Source organism: Sapajus apella, unplaced genomic scaffold, assembly GCF_009761245.1.
Source record: "Sapajus apella isolate SASKATOON/1434 unplaced genomic scaffold, GSC_monkey_1.0 scaffold137, whole genome shotgun sequence".
NCBI lineage: Eukaryota > Metazoa > Chordata > Mammalia > Primates > Cebidae > Sapajus > Sapajus apella.
In genome coordinates this window covers 1,442,817-1,464,463 of record NW_022437077.1, presented here as the reverse complement: position 1 = coordinate 1,464,463, position 21,647 = coordinate 1,442,817, and the positions used below count along the sequence as shown (strand labels likewise).

Sequence of the window (21,647 nt, the reverse complement as noted above, 5' to 3'; positions counted from 1 at the left end):
CCTCGGCCTCCCAAAGTGCTGGGATTACAGGCTTGAGCCACCGCGCCTGGCCTCCTACTGTTTTCTTAATACAAATCACATATGGTAAGGGTCCACAAACTCTTCTCAGCTGAGGATCCACACACAACACAGTGACTATTAAAACTGGGGCATCTGCTCTAGGGGTGAGAGGGAAGGAGAGAAAATGGTGAGTTGTTTTTTTTTTAAGCATAGGTTTTGCTTTTATTTTCCATTGATTGATTGAGACAAGGTCTCGATTTGTTGCCTAGGTTGGTCTTGAACTCCTGGGTTCCAAGAATCCTCCCCTCGTGAGCCCCCACACATAGGTTTTAAGTGATTTTCATTATTGACCCCAGAGCTATAAGAAGCTGTGAAGATCATCCCACTAAAATACCCCTGGTCCTGCCCTCCTCCATTTCACAGGTGAAGTAAGCCAAGCCTTAGGGCGGGGAGCTAACTTCACTCAAGGCCGCATGGTAAATTACTGACAAAGCTGAAGCTAGGCCCTACATCTTTGGTTTGTTTTTATTGACCCTATGCTCAGTTGATAAAAGAAGCCTTAGATCCCTTGATTCTCAGGCTGGTGCCCTCTTCTCCAAGCCAAGCTGCCCTACCTCCACACTCTAGCAGAGGTTATAGCACCCTGAGAACCTAGCACAGCCCTTGGCATCAGGAGCTATGTTAAGAATGAAAGAACAAAAGTCCCACAGGGAGCAGTTAGGTGACAAAGTCTTGTGTCATTAAGAGCCAGATATCAGGTACCCAGTGAGTCCCAGCAGGTGTGAGGTCCAAGGCTCTTTGTTAGCCCCAGAACTTGTTCCACCCTAGAGACCTCTTAGTGTCCTCCACCCCTCCTCTTGTCTTCCAGTCTCCCTCTCTTTCTTTTAACCTCAGCCTTCAAGGCCAGAAATGGCTGCTGGGCCACCAGGGCTGGGTTGGGGCAGGAAGTAGGGGGTTTACCTGCCCGAACAAAGTAGCAGTGCAGGGAGTGCACGTGGACGTCTTCACTCACAGACTTGGCTGCAGCCACCAGGGCCTGGCCCACGATCTGACCCCCAAACAGTCTCTTGGAGGCCGGTACCCAGTAATGCCTTCCTCTGTAGGGAGAGGGGGAAAGAGGGAAAGACTTGAAACTGGGCCAAATTATACTACCCTAGATGAGCCTCTAGCACATGATCTCTTTCCCTTTTTGGGATGTAAGATCCCTTTGAGACTATGGTAAAAGCCACAGACCCTTTCCCCAGGCAAACATCCTTCTGCATAAAAATCCTCTGGGCCAGGCGCAGTGGCTCACACCTGTAATCCCAACACTTTGGGAGGCCGAGGCAGGTGGATCATTTGAGGTCAGGCGTTCAAGACCAGACTGGCCAACATGGTGAAAAACAGTCTCTACTAAAAATACAAAAATTAGCAGAGCATGTTGGCATGCGCCTGCAGTCCCAGCTACTCAGGAGGCTGAGGCAGGAGAATCACTTGAACCCGGGAGGCAGAGGTTGCATTGAGCCGAGATCACACCACTGCACTGCAGCCTGGGTGACAGAGCAAGACTCTGTCTCAAAAAATAAAATTAAATAAATTATAAATAAATAAGTAATAAAAGCCCTCAGACATCAAGTCTAACTCCTTCAGTGTACAGATGAGAAAACTGCAGCTTGGGCCCAGAGATGAAAATGCTTGTGTAGTATATAGGCCCACTGGAAGCTGAAGAATTATGTCTCCAGCCTCCCACTTCCCAGCCTTTTGGCATTTTCTATAGCAATGAATTACAAACAGCCCTCCACCTGGCAGGTGGCTCTTGCCTGTAAGCAATCCCAGCACTTTGGGAGGCCGAGGTAGGAGGATCGCCTGAGCCCATAGGTTCAAAACCAGCCTGGGCTCCAAAGTGGGGCCTCATGTCTAAAAAACAAAAAAAAGTTAGCTGGGCATGGTGGCACCCACTTGTGGTCCCAGCTACAAGGGAGGCTGAGCCAGAAGGATCGCCTGGGCCGGGGAGGTTGAGGCTGCAGTGAGCAATGTTCGTGCCACTGCACTCCAGCCTGAGTGACAGGGCCAGACCTTGTCTTCAAAAACAAAAATAAATAGCCCTCCAAGAAGTTACTTATAATTCCGGAAGCCGAAGGCAGGGAGATCAAAGTAAGATAAGCTCCAATAAAGCCAGAAGAAGCCTTGTTCAAAGCTGTTAGAAACACTTGCAGTCAAGAACTTCAGATGCTGGGAAGGAAACATGCTCAAACCTCAGGATGAGTAATGAGATGCCAGATGCCAGACCCACCAAATGGTACTGGGGGCGGGATATTGTGAGAAGAAAAGGATACTGAAGACGCAAGATGCTGACGCGTCTGTTTTAAGCCTGATCGATCAGCTGTGTGCCTTTGGGCAAATCACTGCCCTCTCTGGGCTAGTTTCCCCGTTGAAGGCTTAGGGCAGGCTGGCGAGTAGGCTCTCTCAGGTCACCACTATATTTGCTCAGATCTCCAGGATTTCCTGGAGATGGGACTGCGCAGACCTCGCGGTGCGGAGGGGAAGGGAGGAAGCCAGGGCAGCAACAGCTCTGTAGGGGGCGAGTTCTCTCCTAATCGTGGCAGAGCGTGCATCCCACGCAGAGCCATCCTAGTCCCGGAGCCAGGGGCCCCGGGCGGCAGCAGTCGAGACCAAAAGTCTCTGCCGTAAAGGAGGGGATGCTGGGCAGGAGCTGCCGGCTACCTGAAGAGATCCTCATCCAGCGGCTCGAGGTTGAGCACGCTCGTGACCAAGACGCTACGGAGGTCCCCAGGGGGATCGCCGCGACCGCCACAGCCCTGCCCATCTTCTGGGGTCTGCGGGGATGACATCTCGTTCAATGTTGCCGGCCCTGCACACCCGCTGCGCGGAACACGCCGGAGACATGCACAAAACCTGGTGCTTCCGGAAGACTGCTTTAGTAACCGGAATTCTCCTGCAGACCACTGGTAGGTGGAATCTAGGTTATGATTGGTCAGAGCTCCTGCCAGTCTTCTGGTGGGTGTGGCCCTCTTTCTCTAACAATTGGAGAAAATGAATGCCAATCTGCGTATCCTGTGTGTGACTGGATGTGTCAGTGAAGGGGCGGAACCTCGGGACTAGATAATATGGACTGAGTGTCATTTCCCCTGTCAGATAGCAAAGACACCCCCTTCTCTTGTAATGCGGTCAGTCCTAGGACTCCTCCTGAGTTCCAGAATAGGCCACCCAGTTAGGGCGGACCCTTAAGGCGTTCTGGGCCCACGGCAGCCTGTAAACCCTCATAGTGTGACCTTTGACCCCTGGTGTGATATTGGGCCCGGGCTGGGACCAGCCCTTAGTGTGGGTTGTGGGGGCAGCCATGGAGCTGGGCAGCTGCTTCAAGACCTATGAGGACTTCAAGGAGTGCTTCAGCGCCTATAAAAGGGAGAACAGGTGCTCCTTCATTCTCAGGGACTGCGTCTCCGTCCGCTTCCACAACCTCAACCATGGCACCTCCATCCGCGAGGACATCCTGTAAGGGCGGGCAGGGCGCGGTGGGGCGGGGCAGGAGGGTGGGGAGGAGGCTGGACCTCCGGAGGGCTGCCTGGAGGAGGAGGGGATGCATTGGCAGGCATTGGTCTGCGTGGCCATTCATTTAACAGGCACTCACTGAGCAGCTGCTGTGTGCCTTGTGGAGAGAGCTAAGCCTCCACGGCCATCGCTTTTTGACCACCCGCTTCACTTTCACTCCATTCACAGGCTTTTCTGGAATTTATAACTGCAATTTCTCCCATATTGTTTTGAGAAGCTGCAGTAACCCAAGCACACAGTATGGCCTTCATAAACGGATAAAAACACCTTGGCGATAATTTCCTTCTTCAGTCTCCTCTTTACAAAACAGTCACATGGTCATTTGAATGTTCGTTCATTCATTCGTTTATTCATTCATTCATTCAGTTTTTCGTTCTTATATATTTTTTGAAACAGGGTCTCTGTCCCCCAAACTAGAGTGCAGTGGCACGATCATAGCTCACTGAAGCCTTTAGCTGCTGGGCTCAAGCGATCCTCCCACCTCAGCCTCCCAAGTAGTGGGACTAGAGACGCATGCCACCATGCCTGGCTAATTTTTTTATTTTTGTAGAGGCTGGGTCTTGTTACGTTGGCCAGGCTGTTCCCAAACTCCTGGACTAAAGCGATCTTTCAGCATCTCAAAGTATTGGGATTATAGGCATGAGCCACAGCACTGACCTATTCATTCATTTTGTAAATGGCTTTTGAGCTCCTTATATTAACCGTTTTTCAAACACTTTCCATGTGCCAGGCAGTGTTCTCTGCTTTATGCATGCTTTACCCTGCAGGGTTTTTTTTCAGAATTGTAAATAAATGTTATTTTTCCCATTTGACAGATGAGAAGTCAGGCTTAGATGTTAAGACAGAGGTTGAAAACTCAAATGCCTTCAGGGTTTAGGCGAAACTGCCTATGTAAGAAAGTTTTAACTTTGAACTTTACTTTAAGAAAAAGAATGATGAAATAGCAACCAACACCAGGTCTTTGTGCTAGGAACGACAGAAGTGTGAATTGGGCAAAATGGAGAGCAGATGCCATCTAATCAGCTCCAGCTGATTGCTGCCATGTGAAAATAAAGATCTAGTGTTGCCAGAATTTTGGTCAAGAGTTGTCAGAAATCCATACTTTATGTGTATTTTTCCATTAAAAAAAATTGAATATCACCGGGCATGGTGGCTGACGCCTGTAATCCTAGCACTTTGGGAGGCGGAGGCGGGCATATCACGAGGTCAGGAGTTCGAAACCAGTCTGACCAATATTGTGAAACCCCATCTCTAAAAAACAATAAGTAAGTAAAAAAGTAAAAATTGATGCTTCTGAACCACAGTTCTTAAGTTAAAAAAAAAATAAAGAAAATAGAGAAAATAAAATAAAAATTGAATATCTATTCAAATTTTAACTCAGAGCATGTGGGCCAACTCAGAGTTAAAGCATACCTGAGTTTGAGACTTGGATTGGGATGCTTGGCTAAAGCTCCTCAATTAGAGAGCCAGGCTATATTCTTTCCACTATTCTGAAGTCCAGTGCTATGCTGGGTATAGATGACATAAAGATGAATTAAGTGTTCAAACTCTCCCTAGGGAGCTAGAATAAACTTGAACTCAAGCAAACTTGCATGTGATAAATGCTTTAAAAGGAATGTGCAAAAAAAAAGACTGGGCATGGCGGCTCACCCCTATAATCCTAGCTCTTTGGGAGGCCGAGGCGGGTGGATCACAAGGTCAGGAGTTTGAGACCAGCCTGGCCAATATGGTGAAACCCCATCTCTACTAAAAAAAAAAAAAAAAAATTAGCAGATCGTGTTGGCATGCGCCTGCAGTCCCAGCTACTCAGGAGGCTGAGGAAAGAAAATCACTTGAAACCAGGAGGTGGAGGTTGCAGTGAGCCGAGATCACACCACTATACCCCAGCCCAGGTGACAGAGTGAGACTCCATCTCAAAAAAAAAAAAAAAGAGGAAAAGTACAGAGAAAGAAGTGACAAATGACTGGGAGGTGGGGAAAGTTTTCTCACTGGAATTAATGGTTTCTCTGGGCTGTGAATGAATGTAGAATGCTAGAGTAGAATTGTGGTTGATTACTGAGTAGCATGGAGGCATTTGACCAGAAGTTGCTGTGCAGAAGGACCTGCAGGAACAAAGACAGGGATACATGAAAGAAAGTGGCATGTTAGAGAAACAGTGAGGGATCCCATGTTTGGCAGGAGGTTAAGTCACTTGTAGTCTAAGGGTCTTTAGATACCATTGTGAGGTGTTTGGACCTTGTCCTTTATGGGTAGGATCTTACTAAGTAATGAGAGGAATACAAAAAATAATAATAATAACAATTGCTCCTAAACACCCTTCAGGAAGACCATCCCCAGTGTCTAGCCACAGTGTGGTCCATAGCAGACATTAAATAATTATTGAATGAGTGAGTTAGTAATAACAGTGTGATTCAGGGAAATAGGTGCTGTAGGAACTCAGAAGAGAAAAGTCGCTGCAAGCTAGAGACGTAAGAGTGAAAGGGAGGCTTGAGCTGGGTCCCCAAAGATGCAGAGCTGTCAGAGGTGTATGGGTTTTCTATTTGCCACTATGGCAAGTTACGAGTTTTTAGTGGTGCAACACAAATTTATTATCTTAGAGTTATTTAGGTTAGAAGTCAGACACAGGACTTACCAGGCTAAATCAAGATGTCTACAGGGCTGCATTTCTTTCTGGAGTCCCTGGGTAAGAATCCCTTTCCTTTCCTTTGCCATCTCCTAGAGGCTGTCCAACACACCTTGGCTCGTGGCCTCCTTCCTCCATCTTCAAAACCAGCAGTAGCAGGTTGAGTCATCACATCATTCTGACCTTGCTTCTGTCATCACGTCTCTGACTCCCTCTTTTACCTCTCTCTTCCACTTTTAAGGATCCTTGTGATTATATTGGGCCCACCCAGATAATCCTGGACAATTTCCCTGTTTTCAAGTCAGCTGATAGCAACCTTAATTTTATCTGCAACCTAATTCTCCTTTGCTATGTAACCTAACATATTCACAGATTCTAGGATCAGGACAAGGGCATCTTCAAGGGAACGTTCTGCCTGCCACAAGAAGATTAATATCCTGGAGGGAAAAATGGTGTGAGTCAGTGCAGATATAAACATGATGTGCTTCTATTAGAAAACAGTGATGGGCCAGGCACCGTGGCTCATACCTGTAATCCTAATACTTTGGGAGGCTGAGACAGGAAGATTGCTTAAAACCAAGAGTTCGAGACCAGCCTGGGCAAGAAAACGAGATCTCTGTCTCCACAAAAAAATTTAAAAATTAGGAGCTAGGCATGGTGGCTCACTCCTATAATCCTGGCACTTTGGTAGACTAAGGCAGACAGATGACTTGAGGCCAGTAGTTCTAGACCAGCCTGGGCAACATGCCAAAACCCCATCTCTACAAAAAATACAAAAAGTAGCCAGGCATAGTGGTGTGTGCCTGTAGTACCAGCTACTCTGGAAGCTGAGGCAGGGGAATTGCTTGAGCCCAGGAGTTGCAGGTTGCAGTGAGCTATGATGACACTACTGTACACTGCACTCTAGCCTGAGCAACAGAGTAAGATCCTGTCTGGAAAAGAAAAAAAGAGTGGGGGCGCAAGCAGTGATGTATGTTTGCATGCATGTACAAAAGCCATGAGGAGACACCTGCTTAGCTAAAAGGAAGGATTTATGCTGGAGCAGCAGGAAAGGAAATTGGAAGATTGATAATCAGATTGGTGGGTTGGGGTTTGTTTTGTTTGTTTTAAGAGACAAGGTCTCGCTCTACTGCCCAGGCTAAAGTACAGTGGGAGGATCATAGTTCACCGTAACCTTGAAATCCTAGCCTCAAGTAATCTTACTACCTCAGCCTCCCAAGTAGCTAGGACTACAGGCACATACCCTCATGCCAGGCTAATTTAAAAAAAAAAAAAAACTTTTAGAGATAGGATCTTACTATGTTACCCAGGCTGATTTCAAACTCCTGGTCTCAAGCTATCCTCCTGCCTTGGCCTCCCAAAGTGCTGGGATTACAGATATGAGCCAACATGCTGGACCTATTTTTGTTTTTGAAGGTGAACAATTTTAAAAGTATTTTTGGGCCAGGTGCAATTCAAACACTTGAACCCAGGAGGCAGAGGTTGCAGTGAGCTGAGATCATGCCATTGCACTCCAGCCTGGGCGACACAGCAAGACTCTGTCTCAAAATAAAATAAATAAATAGTGTTTTTGTTTTCGAGTGATTAAGATAATCAAATTGTTTTATCAAACAGTACAGAAGGGACTAAAAGAGTCACTTCCGCTGCATTTTAAAAATCTATTTATTTCATTTTTATTCATTTATTTATTTATTTTGAGATGGAGTCTTCCTCTGTCACTCAGGCTGGAGTGCAGTGGCACGATCTTGGCTCACTGCAACCTCTGCCTCCCGGGTTCAAGTGATTCTCCTGCCTCAGTCTCCCAAGTAGGTAGGACCATAGGCTTGCACCACCATGCCTGGCTGTTACATTTTAAGGAGAGGCAGGGTTTTGCCATGTTGGTTAGGCTGGTGTCGAACTCCTGACCTCAAGTGATCTACCTGTGTCAGCCTCCCAAAGGGCTGGGATTACAGCTGGGAGCCACCGCACCCAGCCTATTTATTTGTACAGACGAGGTCTCACTATGTTGCCTCAGCTGATACTGAACTCCTAGGCTCAAGTGATTCTCCCTCCTCAGTCTCCCAAAATTCTAGGATTACAGGCATGAGCTGCAGTGCCCGGCCCACTGCATTACATAGAGGCAATCAGCGTTACCTTCCTGAGAGACACTGAGGCTGAACAAACATGTCTTGTATATGCATATGTTTTAACACAGGTGGCAGCATACTATTTAGACATAGCCCTCTGTACCTGGCTTTTCTGACTTATCAATATATCTTAGAAATTATTTCACTGTATGGGCAGTTTAATTGATTTTATTTTCATGGTTTCCTTGATTTTTTTTTTTTTTTTTAACTGAAAATTTGCTTCATGCTAGTGTCTGGAGATATGTTGTTGAAAAAGATAAATTGAATCTCTACTCTTGTGGAGATAAACACTAATTTGTAATCACAGGAATAATAACTTCTTTAAAGTGGTAGTAGAGCTCCAAAGGACAACCCCAGGGTGCTGTGTGGAGGAGTGATGGTGACACTTATTCTGGTTGTCAGGAACAGGGTAGGGGTGCTGGTTGATACCCTAAACCAATGCAGGCTCTTGCTCAGAAAAAAGCTGTCAGCCCTGAGATTTTGCAGCTACTTTACAAAGCACATTCACCTTTATTACCTGACCAGGTTCTCTGAATAGCTTTGTCCAAGAGGCAAATTTTGTTGTTCCCATTAAATTAGTTAATACATGTAAAGTGCTTACACAGTGCTTTGTAGATAACAAATAGTCCATAAATAATGTATTATTTTGCAGATGGGGAGACAGAGCCAGGAGAAGTCAAACATTAGGAGACAAATAGTTTAGGGCCAGGCGTGGTGGTTCATGCCTGTAATCCCAGCGATTTGGGAGGCCAGGGCAGACAGATCACCAGAGGTCAGGAGTTCGAGACCAGCCAGGCCAACACGGTAAAACCCTGTCTTTACTAAAAATACAAAAATTAGCCAGGCATGGTGGTGCACACCTGTAATCTGAGCTACTCGGGAAACTGAGGCAGGAGAATCACTTGAACCCAGGAAGGGGAGATTACAGTGAGCTAACACCACTGCACACCAGCCTGAGCAACAGAGCAAGACTCTGTCTCAAAACAACAAAAGAACTGAAGATTAGACCCAGCCTACTTTCTGACAGAGCTCTTAACTGTTGTACTTAGCCACCAGGTTCTAATAGCTTTCTAATGTCACTTGTTAATTTTTCCCTTAACAAACCTGTAGTAAGAGGCTGAGTGTTTACCATGGGCCAGGAGTACAAAGATGAGTAAATTGTAGGCTCCACCTCTGAGGACAATAGTGAACTGAGATAGCTTAGGAAGTGGTAAATTCGTGAGCAGCACAGGTCTTTAGCAGAGACAAGCTGACTGCTGATTGTGATGTTATAAGGACATTCTTGGATCATTTATTGCACATTGGCTCTGTGCAGAGCTCAGTGTCTTGGGCTTTTTGAGTGATGTGGGGATGTCTTGGAGGACTAGAGGGTAGGTGGGAGAAATGTTTTTAGGAGGTAATTTAGTACATGTTTCTGCACCCAAATACACATACTACTGGGTAGTCAGCTGAGATGATATTAAGCATAGTGAAGCAAGTGAACTAATTTAAAGAAAACCATTTGCAGGCCGGGCGCGGTGGCTCAAGCCTGTAATCCCAGCACTTTGGGAGGCCGAGGCGGGTGGATCACGAGGTCAAGAGATCGAGACCATCCTGGTCAACATGGTGAAACCCCGTCTCTACTAAAAATACAAAAATTAGCTGGGCGTGGTGGCGCGTGCCTGTAGTCCCAGCTACTCGGGAGGCTGAGGCAGGAGAATTGCCTGAGCCCAGGAGGTGGAGGTTGCGGTGAGCCGAGATCGCGCCATTGCACTCCAGCCTAGGTAACAAGAGCGAAACTCCGTCTCAAAAAAAAAAAAAAAAAAAAAAAAAAAAAGAAAACCATTTGCAGATGGATGTGATGGCTCATGCCTGTAATCCCAGGAGTTCGAGACCAGCCTGGCCAACATGGTGAAACCATCTCTACTAGAAATACACAAATTAGCTGGGTGTGATGGTGGACCTCTGTAATCTCAACTACTCAGGGGGCTGAGGCAGGAGGATCGCTTGAAGCCGGTGGAGGTTGCAGTGAGCTAATATTGCGCCACTGCACTCCAGCTTGGGTGACAGAGCAAGACTCCCATCTCAAAAAAAAAAAAATTGAAAATAATAGTGCAAGTATTATATGGGTGGTTAGGCAGATGTAAAGGTCATTGGCAATTCTTTTTCTAGAAAAACTGGCCTAATGGTTAAAAGAAAGAGCTCTGGAGTAAAAGAGACCACTTTTGCTCTTGATCTTGGGCAAAACTTAACCTCCTGACACAGTTTCATCATTTACAAAATGAGAAGGATGTGGCAATAAGAAAATTCAGGCTAAGGACAGTGGCTCACAGGCCTGTGATCCCAGCACTTGGGAGACCAAGGTGGGAGGATTGCTTGAGCCCAGGAATTCGAGACCAGCCTGGGCAACATGGCGAGACCCCACTTCTACAAAAAATAAAATAAATTAAACTGGCCATGGTGGCATGCTCTTGTGGTCCCAGCTACTCAGGAGGCTGAGGCTGGAGGATCACTTGAGCCCAGGAGTTTGAAGCTACAGTGAGCCATGTTTTCACTGCACTCTAACCTGAGCAACAGAGCCAGACCCTGTCTCAAAAAGGAAAAAAAAAAAAAAAAAAAGAGAAAGAAAAAAAGAAAAGGAAAATGCATGTAACAGCTAAAACAGTGCTCAGTAAGTGTTTGCTGAAGCTGTAGCTATAGCATATAATAGAAAGTAGTCGTTATTTGAAAGAGAGTCAAAGAAATGTGCTCTGGGTATTATCATTAAATGACCAAAAGTTCACATCAAAAATAAAATCAGATCAAGTTAGAAAAATTTTTTTCATGCACACAAAAGAACAGTTGGAGATTGGTAAGCTCCAGTCACTGTAGTGAGGGCAGTGCTAATAAAGCCTAAGGGAGGAAGTATTTTGACCTTTTTTGTGATTGGCTGTTATACATTAACACCTGTTTACAGCCAGTAGAGCTGTTCACACTGTTTTGTCTATAATTGATTCCTTTAATTTTACTGAATCATGCTGACAAGGACATAAAGCTTTGTGTTTTGTTTACGACTGATTAGAGCTAGCATTTCAGGGACTCAGGATATCTTAAATTCTGGCTATGTGGCCGTGGGCAGTTGGCCTTGGAGTATATCTAAATGTGGCCTTCATTTTCATTTTTCTTGAACAGCACTATCAACTGGGAAGAGTCTGTGACTTTATGCTCAGTTTCCCCCCCTCACATTTTTATGTCAGTTGTTTTTCTTTTTGTTATGCCCTTTATGTTTTTTTCTTAAACTATGAAGAACTCAGGTGTCTCTCTCCATTTCGGTTCAGGTTAACAGCCTCCATTTGTAAACACTTTGTGGGAGCTCATTTCCTTCTCTGCTAGGAACTTGACAGGCATTGTCTCATTTAATCCTACCACGCCTTTGGCAGGACCCTTGTTATCAGAGTTTTCATTATCCAAGTATCCATAGTCACAAGGCTATAGAGAAAAGCAAAAGTCATCACACAAAAATCTTGCTAACTACTTATAAAATTAGTCACTACTTAACCATCCCTCTGCTTATCCCTGCCAGTCCCATTAACATGTTTGGTGGTCAATTTCTGGCTGATGAAGAAATACCGTAAGCATCAAGGTAATGCAAATGCAAATAAGACTGACTGCAGACTGAAATGGCACATCTCTCAAAAGTTGCAGGACTAGGTGAAATCCCTGAAAGTGATGATAGAAAACTTTCGGCCTTATACCACTTAACAAAGGAAGAAGGGAAATCAACAAGGACGATGAGATGATAGAAACTTGAAAAGTAGAGGATTTGCCTAGCAAAAAATTAAGCCCTTGGGAAACTTAGTAAAGCTCAGAAATATTTTGGCAAAACCATCCTTTGTATGTTGCAAAAGTGAGACAGGAAATGAAGTATGGTGTTTGGGAATTTTTTTTTTTTTTTTTGAGGCAGAGTCTCGCTCTCTTGCCCAGGCTGGAGTGCAGTGGCACGATCTCAGCTCACTGCAACCTCAGCCTCCTGAGTAGCTGAGATTACAGCATGTGCCACCGCATCCAGCTAATTTTTGTATTTTTAGTAGAGACGGGGTTTCACCATGTTGTCCCATGTAACCCCTGCTACTCAGGAAGCTGAAGCAGGAGAATCGCTTGAACCTGGGAGGCAGGGGTTGCTATGAGCCGAGATCATGCCACTGCACTTCAGCCTGGGCAACAAGAGCAAAATACCGTCTCAAAAAAAAAGAAAAGAAATGTTTCTGGGTATGTTTTTGGCTGCAATTAGCTGAAAACCCTGACTCAAAATGGCTTATACATTGCAGATACTTGGAAGCCCAGAGGTGGGCCTCCAAAGGTCATTGTCTCAATGGCCTGGACTCTGCACCTTTCCACTCTGCCATGTTCAGGTCTCAGCTTTGTCCTTAGGAAGGCTCCCCACGTGGCACAAATGCAGGAGTCACATCCAGAAGAAAAAGCCTTTCTTGCTGGGGCACGGTGGCTCACGCCTGTAATCCCAGCACTTTGGGAGGCCAAGGTGGGTAGATCACGAAGTCAGGAGTTCGGGACCAGCCTGGCCAACATGGTGAAACCCCACCTCTACTAAAAATACAAAAATTAGCTGGGCCTGGTGGCATGTGCCTATAGTCCCAGCTACTTAGGAGGCTGAGGCAGGAGAGTCGCTTGAACCCTGGAGGCGGAGGTTGCAGTGAGCTGAGATTGCGCCACTGCACTCTAGCCTGGGCAACATAGTGAGACTTCATCTCAAAAAAAAAAAAGCCATCCTTGATTTCCTGCCAATTGCCTATCAAGTTTCTTTGCCCAGAATTGGGCCAATATCCATGCCCATTCCTAATAAGATTACCTTAATTGGCTTAGACTAGCCCTGAAGCACGTAGCTGTGTGGGGGAGGAACGATAACTGAAGAAAATAAGAAGGAAGGGACAGAGGATGTTGAGTTGGCAACCAACAATTCCTGTCATAGCCTTTTAAATTAATTCACTTTAAGTGGTACTGATTGTTCATATTGTTATTTCCATATATACATAGATAAGAAATTAGGGGCTTAGAGGAAGTGAAGTGACTTGTCCAACGTCATACGGCTAAGTGGAATTTCTTTTTTCCTTTTTTTTTTTTTTTTTTTTTTAACTTTTTTGAGACAGTCTCACTCTGTAACCCAGGCTGGAGTACAGTAGCATGATCTTGACTCACTGCAACCTCTGCCTCCCGGGTTCAAGCGATTCTCCTGCCTCAGCCGCCCAAGTATTTGGGATGACAGGTGTGTACCACCATGCCCGACTAATTTTTTGTATTTTTAGTAGAGATGGGATTTCTCCATGTTGGCCAGGCTGGTCTTGAACTCTTGGCTTCAAGTGATCCACCCGCCTCTGCCTCCCAAAATGCTGGGATTACAGGCGTAAGCCGCAGCACCCAGCTACTGGAATTCATGATGCAAACTGTTCTTGTTTGCATCATGAATTCCAAACTCAATGGGTGCTAAGTTGAAATTATTTTCTTCTGTTTCCCTTAATCTTCTATTGAGATACAACATGCATTGAAGCACAGAAATCTTTGGAAAGAATTCATTGAGCACCATAGTTTTATTCATCTGAACTTACTTCTGTTTCCCTGGTAAAGGCATAAACTCCCTTCAAGGTGGGGACAAGATTTTATTGTCTTTTTCTGAATCTCCTTTAGTGCTTATATCTAAGAGCACTTAACCAGGATCTGGAAGGAGTCAGCCAGTCTTCTTCCTGCCAACCTACTCTGTAGGTGTTTGTGTTTTTCTATTGTAACTACAGAGGTAAAGGAGCCAGTGGCATCCCCGGGGTCTGGCACTGTGCCTGGCACATACCAGATGCTCTGTGAATGTCACCTGTATGAATGCCTGAGGCATAAAAAGTTCTTTCTATAACACAAGCAGTAGAGTAGGAAGATCAATTCTAAGAATTCTCTTAGAAGACTTGGCTTCTAGTCCTAGCACCATTACTCTTACTGACTACGACTTTGGACAAGTCATTTGTTTAATTTCAAACATTTACTGAGTTCTTTATACCAAACACTATACGAGTTGTTCAAAAGGCTACAGATGGATAGTCTCTACTCTCAAAGTCTAGTCAGAGGAGGGAGTCCACAGGAGTGAAACCCCATCTGTACTAAAAAAAAGAAAAAAGAAAAAAATTAGCCAGCCATAGTGGCAGGCACCTATAATCCCAGCTACTCAGGAGGCTGAGGCAGGAGAATGGCTTGAACCCAGGAGGCAGAGGTTGCAGTGAGACGACATCACGCCACTTGCACTCCAGCCTAGGCGACAGAGCAAATCTCTGTCTCAAAAAAATAAAAAAGAACAGTATATTTAGAGATCCTTAAGAAAGTTTTGAACCTAACCAATGTGTTGGGAGTCAATATGAGGAGGGTGAAAATAAGAATTCAGAGAAAGGAGAAATATTTTGAAGGAAGACAGGCAGCATAATGGTTAACAAGTCAGACTGCAGACAAGCAAGCAGTGCAAATACCACGTCCCCAGGTCTTAGCTGGAGGATTAAATCCCAGATTCTCATCCTTGAGAACCTCTTTAAGCTTATTTTCCCATCTGTAAAATTAGATGATAATAGAATCCTTTTCCTAGTATAAAATGATGCACATTAGGGGCTTAATATAGCCTGATATATAATAAATTCTCAATACACATAGCAGTGGAAGGGAAGAATTAAAAGACTTGTTGGCATACCGGATGTAGGTGAGAAAGAAGAATCATAAAGAACATCCAGTTTCTCACCTTGGGAGGGGCAGACATAAATGGAGCCAGGAATGGTACAAAGAGCTTTGTGGTTGGCACTCACTAGTATCTTTCTTTGGAATAGCTCAACAAATGTTCACTAAGTGCACATCAAGTCAATATAACTTGATGAGCTAGTGTTAGGCTAAGATGTTGAGTCAGCAGAAGGGTAGTGCCCAACTAAAGGCTGGAGGAAGTCTTCCTAGAAAAGATAATGGGTGTACATAGTCCTGAAGGATGAGCAAGCTTTGAGAGGAGGGAAGGTAGGAAAGGAATTACAGACAAAGGGGAAAACGTACACAAAGGTGAGACAGAGCATGGTGAATACACAAAGTTGTAGGCATTTCTAGGACACAAAAAACAAGGTGATGGAAACAAGGCTGCAGAGACAGGCAGAGATCAAACAGTGGTCACCCCTGACTGACCTCACTATACTACTGGAATTTTCCAGCTCTTCCTGGCCCAGAGCTAGAGCTGGCACTACCCCCACACTGGGCGCACTATAGGCACAGACACTCTCAGCCCCAAGCCCCTCCACCCTGTTACTGTGAGACTCACACATCCTGTTTTCCTTAGCTTGCCCCACAGGGTGAGCAAACTGGACCAACTGGATTCGAGTATTTGGCAAAGTGCAGGTGGGGCTTCTAGGCTATGCCACGTCAGGCCAGGGGCTGAGATTTTTTTCCCCTCCCCTGGTCTTTGCGCTGGGGCACTCCCTGAGGAGGCAGGGGTGTGACCCTTCCCACCCACTGGTGGTCCATGATTCATTCATCCAGTACATCATCCATAAGCACCTGCTGAAGGCACAGCATTGTGTTAGATGCTTGGACTACCCTGAGGAATAACAGTCCTGGCACTTGAGGACATCCCCATCCAACTGGAAAGGCACTGGATAAACATCTAAGAAAATGTCACAAGGCATAAAAGCTGTGATAACAGCTAACTTGTATTTAGCATAAACAAAAGGCTGAGCCAATCTCTGGACTAAATATTTTGCCTGTGGCTCATTTAATCTTAATAACAACCCTAATGAGATTATCTCACTTTATGATGAGGACACTATACACAGAGAGGTGATTGACTTGCCTGAGGTTGAACAGCTTATGAGTAGTAGAGCCAACATTCAAATTCAGTCAGCCTCCAGTGACCCCTCTTTAGCCACTAGGTATAGTGCCACCCAGAGAATCTGCTAAACCTTATAAATAAATGCTATGAATTCAGAGGCAGGAGCAATTACTATGACTTGAAGGTATCCACAAAGACTTTCTAAGAAGGGGGACCTGATTTGGGCCTTGAAACTGGCTGAATAGAGATAGGAAAAGAACAGATACTCAATTTAACTGACCCTCTCTTTTGAATCATCACTTTCAGCCTAGAATGACGAAGCTAGAAAAGACTGTAAATATCATCTAGTCTGGTGGTTATCAAATTTTCTTAGGATGTGGACATTTTTCTTTAAATGAAACGTGAGCAGAAGCCAGGGACAGTGACTCATGCCTGTAATCACTTCTACTTGGGAGGCTAAGGTGGGGGGATTACTCAAGCCCAGAAGTTTGACCCCAGCCTGGGCAATAGCAAGACCTTGTCTCCGGCCGGGCGCAGTAGCTCACACCTGTAATCCCAGCACTTTGGGAGGCCAAGGCACGTGGATCACAAGGTCAAGAGATCGAGACCATCCTGGCCAACATGGTGAAAACCCGTCTCTACTAAAAATACAAAAATTAGCTGGTCGCACACCTGTAGTCCCAGCTACCTGGGAGGCTGAGGCAGGAGAATTGCTTGAACCCGGTAGGCGGAGGTTGAAGTGAGCCAAGATTGTGCCACTACACTCCAGCCTGGAGCCTGGCGACAGAGTGAGACTCTGTCTTAAAAAAAAAAAAAAAAAGACCTTGTCTCAAAAAAGAAAGAGGCCGAGCACGGTGCCTCAAACCTGTAATCCCAGCACTTTAGGAGGCTGAGGTGGTCAGATCACTTGAGGTCAGGGATTCAAGACCAGCCTGGCCAACATGGAGAAACCCTGTCTCTACTGAAAATACAACAATTAGCCAGGTGCAGTGCTGCAAGCCTGTAGTCCCAGCTACTCAGGAGGCTGAGGCGGGAGAATCATTTGAACCCTGGAGGCAGAGGTTTCAGTGAGCTGAGATCACATCACTGCACTCCAGCCTGGTTGACAAAGCGAGACTTTGTCTCAAAGAAAAAAAAGAAAGAAAGATGAGCATTAATCTTGTCTCTTCAAGAGGAGGACCAAACATACTCTAACCTCAGAAGGCCCTGAAAAGTTCAGTTGAGAATCACTGATCTAGTCCAATGTCCTTGGAACCTCACTTTTATCTTTGCTATCTCGAGAAGGAAGAGACAGTAGTAGTTCCCAAAAGACACAAATGATGGGGACATTTTAAACAGGGAGTAACCAGCTGAGCATTCTGCTGCTGCCTCTTGTCTATTTGCCCTCGTGTCCTGCCTCAGCGTGTATTGTGGGCAGCTGCAAATGGCAACAGAGAGAATGGAGTTGGGGCTTAGAAGTGCTGTAGAGGCATATGAAGGGAGCTGTAGTTGGAGAGGCTCTTCAAGAAAGAGCTGACTACTTTGGGACTGGAGAGTTAATGTAAATCTCTTCTCGGTTCATAGGAATTTGTTGCTATTATTGTTTTTCCCCCCGATATAACCCTCAGGAGATCCTGAGAACACATGCCCTGATTTGGGGGTTTTTTTAATTTTAATTTTTTTTTTAATTAGAGACAGTCTCTCACTGTTTTACTCAGGCTGATCTCAAGCAGTCCTCCCACCTTGGCCTCCCAAAGTGCTGGGATTACAGGCATATGTTAGAGTACCCAGCTTTCCTTCTTTCTTTAATTCTATTAATATATAAATCCTTTACTTTAAAAAAAAAAAAAAAAGAGATAGGGTCTTGCTCTGTTGCTTAGGCTGGAGTGCAGTGGCACAAGCATAGCTAACAGCAGCCTCAAACTCCTGAGCTCAAGCAGTCCTCCAGCCTCAGCCTCCCGAGTAGCTGGGACCACAGCTGGTAACCACTACACTTGGCCCTACGGGGTTTTTTTCTGTTTGTTTTTTTGAGATAGGGTCTCACTCTGTTGCCCGGGCTGGAGTGCAGTGGCATGAACATGGCTTACTGCAGGCTTGACCTCCCAGGCTCAAGCAGTCCTCGTTCTTCAGCCTCCTGAATAGCTGGGACCACAGGAACATGCCACCACTCGTGGCTGACTTTTAATTTCTTTGTAGAGCCAGGGTCTCGCCATCTTGCCCAGGCTGGTCCCAGGCTCCTGGGCTCAAGTGATCCTCCCACCTCGGCCTCCCAAAGTACTGGGGTTATAGGCATTAGCCACTGCACCCGGCCCCCTTCAGGGTCTTATCTTTATAAGGGGTATGGGGTGGTCAGCACCTTTCTCATTGTCACCGCTACCTTCCCTAGGTATGTGCAGGTGAAATTTGTCTGTATTCGGACCCAGTCAAACAGGAAGAGAACACGGGAGGCAGATACGTGCCCAGCATACTTGCTCCTCAAGTACAACGAGAGACTAGATAGACTGTTTGTCAGCGAACTAAACACACAGCACATACATGGTGACTCTAAAGTGGCTAGTCCTTCAGAAGACGCCACTGGCAAATCTCAGAAGACAATGTGCCTGCAGAGACTCCAGCCTGTGCAGCCCACAACCAAAAAAGACATTGACACTGCCGAGAAGTCCCTGGTTGAGCCATCGTTTTGCCTGGATAAGGTACAAGTGTCCTCAAAGCCAGAGCAGGAAGGCATCACTCCTTCTGACCTGGCCAAGATAGCAAAAGTGATGAAGAACTTCCTTAAGGTAGATGAGGGTTCCATGGCTTCCTTCAGTGTGGGTGACAGCCAAGACTTGGACCGGCTCAGCTTCCAGAGCAGTAAGATGAGCGACCTATTCATCCGCTTCCCAGAGAATCTCTTGCTACACCGGGTGGAGAACACCCAGGGCCACATCCTCTATGCTTTCTTAGTGGAGAACAAGGAACGAGAAAGTCGAGTGGTGCACTTTGCTGTGCTCAAGGCCGAGACAGCCACCTCCGTGGCCAAGATGCTGAGCATCTTCACAGAGTTCAATTCCGATTGGCCCAAGGTCAAGGTGGTCTTTGTGGACCCTTCATTCCATCACCGGGCTATCCTGCAGGAGATCTTTCCTGCGGCCCGCATCCTCCTTTCCATCTACCACACAACCCGACTCTTAGAGAAGAAGTTGCATCGTAGCTCAGCAAATCCATCCTTTAAAAGGCTCATGAAGGAAGCCCTGCGGGAGGCCGTATTTGTCACTTCTGAAGCCAGCCTGAAAAATCTCTGCCAGATGTCCCAGGCTCTCCTAGATGAGGATCTCTTCAACTTCCTGCAGGCCCACTGGTTCACCTGTGAACTGCTGTGGTACATGCATGTTAGGAAAGGCCTGCTTGCATGTAACACCTACATGGACAGCCTAGACATTGTCACCAGCAAGGTGTCAAGCCTCTTTCGGGAACAGCAGTCCCTGTTGGACTGCATCCTCTGCTTTGTGGATTACATAGACTTCTTTAATACCAAAGGCTTGAAGAATTTGCCCACAGCTCCTCCCAAGTTAAAGAGAGCTCGGCCAGCAAGCATGCCACTGAAGTCCAAGAAGGCTTTTGGAATCTGTGGAGGGAGCCTCAACAGTCTCCCTGTAGAAGAGACCAAGCCAGACCCACAGCAGGTGCATGTGCAGCAGCAGTCACAGATGCCGCCCTCGCAGGTTGGCATGCTAGACACCTTGCACCAGAGTGGCTCCGAACTAGCCTACAAGCTGTGCCACAATGAGTGGGAGGTGGTACAGAACTCCACCCACCTGGTGGACATGGCTGGCTCCTCCGTGGACGTTCAGCTACTAGAGGACTCTCACCAGGTTAGCAAAGATGGCTGTAGCTGCAGCTGTTCCTTTCAGCAGTGGTACCACCTGCCATGCCGACACATTTTGGCTCTGCTGCACACCAGCCAGCAGCCGGTTGGGGAAGCCATGGTGTGCCGCCGGTGGCAAAAGAAGTACCAGCACCTCCTTGGGCCCAACGGGGAGGTCCAGCATCGTGGTGCAGTTGCGAACACAGGCCAGCCTGAGAATCAAGGACGGAATGACATGATTCAGGACCTGAGCAGGGAGTTAGCAAACCTGCTCATGCAGACTGAGGGGCCAGAGCTAGAAGAACGCTACTCCACCCTGCGCAAGATTGTGGATATCTGGACTGACACCTCGCAGCCAACTGAGTTCCTTCAGCAGCCAGGAGACTTTAAGGATGTGGGCCGCCTGCCTTTCCTCTGGGAAAAGCAAGAAGAGGAGGAGGGATTCCCTCCTGCTGCAGCTGTGATGCATTATTGAAGCACTTTAGCCGAGGCATTGGACCACAAACACTTCTCCTTGGAAGTGTGAGAGTTTAAAGTGGGCAGGACATGCTAGGGGTCAGCATTTTAGCCAATGTCTTCCTAGGTAGGGCAAGGAATATTGTTACAGTAGAGAGGAGTGGAACTCCACTGTGTGACAGTCCTTTCAATCTGCCCCTTTGCAGCCCTACCTTTGGCATTCCTTGGGAGCCTCATTCATTGTTCAAGGCCAAAGTTATCTCTGTGCTGCAAGGTCACCCTCTTCCTCCCCCAACCCCTGAGGTCAGATCTAATTTGCCCTGCAAAAAATGAATCCCTGCCTCAGAATAGGGTGAGACAAAATAGGTCTGGAAAAAGGTCCTGTTTTCAGGGACAAAGGGAATGAGGGTGATCTTTGGCTATTGCTGCTCTTTGTGAAGAATCTGTTATTTGTAACTTTTTATTCATATTAAATAAAGTTGTTTTTAATAAAATCAAATAAGGGAAATGTGTTCTGCTTGATGAGGGAAGGAAGAGGAATTACATAGCAATAGGACTCGACTCTACTGTCAGGAAGTGAGTGCTCTAGGGTGGATTTATTAATTTTAAAGAAAATTGAGGTTGGGTGCAATGGCTCATGCCTATAATAACAACACTTTGGGATCTGGAGGTGGGCGAATCGCCTGAAGTCAAGAGTTCAAGACCAGCCTGGCCAACATGGAGAAACCGTGTCTTTACTAAAAATACAAAAATTAGTCGGGCATGGTGGTGTGCCTATAATCCCAGCTACTTGTGAGGCTGAGGCAGGGGAATCACTTGAACCCAGGAGGTGGAAATTGCAGTGAGCCGAGATCACAGTGAGCCAAGATCATGCCACAGCAGTCCAGCCTGGGTGACAGAGTAAGACTCAGGAAGAAAAAGGAGGGAGGGAGGGAAAGAAAATTGAGTGTTAGCAACCTAATGGGGTTGTGGAGCCAAATAGAACCTGATGCCTCACATTCAAGGATTTAGCAATCTGCCTCTTACTTTGTCCCCTTCCTACAACCAAACCTTCAAGGTTGATTTCAGGTTGCCTTATATTCTAGCGGGAAGAGGCCAAATAGACTGGGGGTGGGTGGGAAGAAACCTGAATCTTAGACTTGACTACCAGCAACTTGTTGGGAAACTGTGGGCAATTTCTTTGACCTGTTTCCTCTGTTAAAATTAACATGTTGCGGGGAAAAAAAAAAAATTAGCATGTTGGCCTGTCCTAATTCCAAA

General features: G+C 46.2%; 3 protein-coding genes across 6 annotated transcripts in view; 2 read left to right on the top strand and 1 right to left on the bottom strand.

The window, feature by feature from the left end:
* The window catches only part of ACOT8 (acyl-CoA thioesterase 8), a 10,479-nt gene extending 7,558 nt beyond the window's left edge, over positions 1 to 2,921 (bottom strand). Inside the window, exons 1-2 of one of the 3 annotated variants that reach the window (XM_032263575.1) lie at positions 2,704 to 2,921; positions 961 to 1,097 (exon numbers count right to left, since the gene is read on the bottom strand). In XM_032263575.1, the coding sequence (XP_032119466.1) occupies positions 961 to 1,097; positions 2,704 to 2,831 (265 nt within the window). In that variant the 5' untranslated portion in view covers positions 2,832 to 2,921. Of the gene's footprint in view, positions 1 to 960; positions 1,098 to 1,233; positions 1,349 to 2,703 lie in introns of those variants that run through there. The other 2 variants (XM_032263576.1, XM_032263577.1) reach the window with 2 other exon arrangements.
* SNX21 (sorting nexin family member 21) overlaps positions 1 to 21,647 on the top strand; it is a 39,161-nt gene that overhangs the window by 14,937 nt on the left and 2,577 nt on the right. The gene's annotated exons all lie outside the window — the stretch shown is intronic.
* ZSWIM3 (zinc finger SWIM-type containing 3) lies at positions 3,103 to 20,886 on the top strand. Of its 2 annotated transcripts, none has more exons than XM_032263561.1 (2): positions 3,103 to 3,495; positions 18,471 to 20,886. In XM_032263561.1, exons 1-2 carry the CDS (start codon positions 3,341 to 3,343, stop codon positions 20,404 to 20,406), a joined length of 2,091 nt encoding a protein of 696 aa, XP_032119452.1. In that variant the 5' UTR covers positions 3,103 to 3,340; the 3' UTR covers positions 20,407 to 20,886. The 2 variants fall into 2 exon arrangements, with proteins under 2 accessions (XP_032119452.1, XP_032119453.1); XM_032263562.1 differs by having other exon boundaries at positions 3,116 to 3,414; positions 18,471 to 20,882.

What these genes read in the sequence shown, in the direction of transcription:
- ZSWIM3 (XM_032263561.1), top strand. Translation starts at nt 3,341, where the DNA reads ATGGAGCTGGGCAGCTGCTTCAAGACCTATGAGGACTTCAAGGAGTGC. An exon ending in TCCATCCGCGAGGACATCCT is followed by an intron (nt 3,496 to 18,470) that starts GTAAGGGCGGGC and finishes TACCTTCCCTAG; the next exon opens with GTATGTGCAGGTGAAATTTG.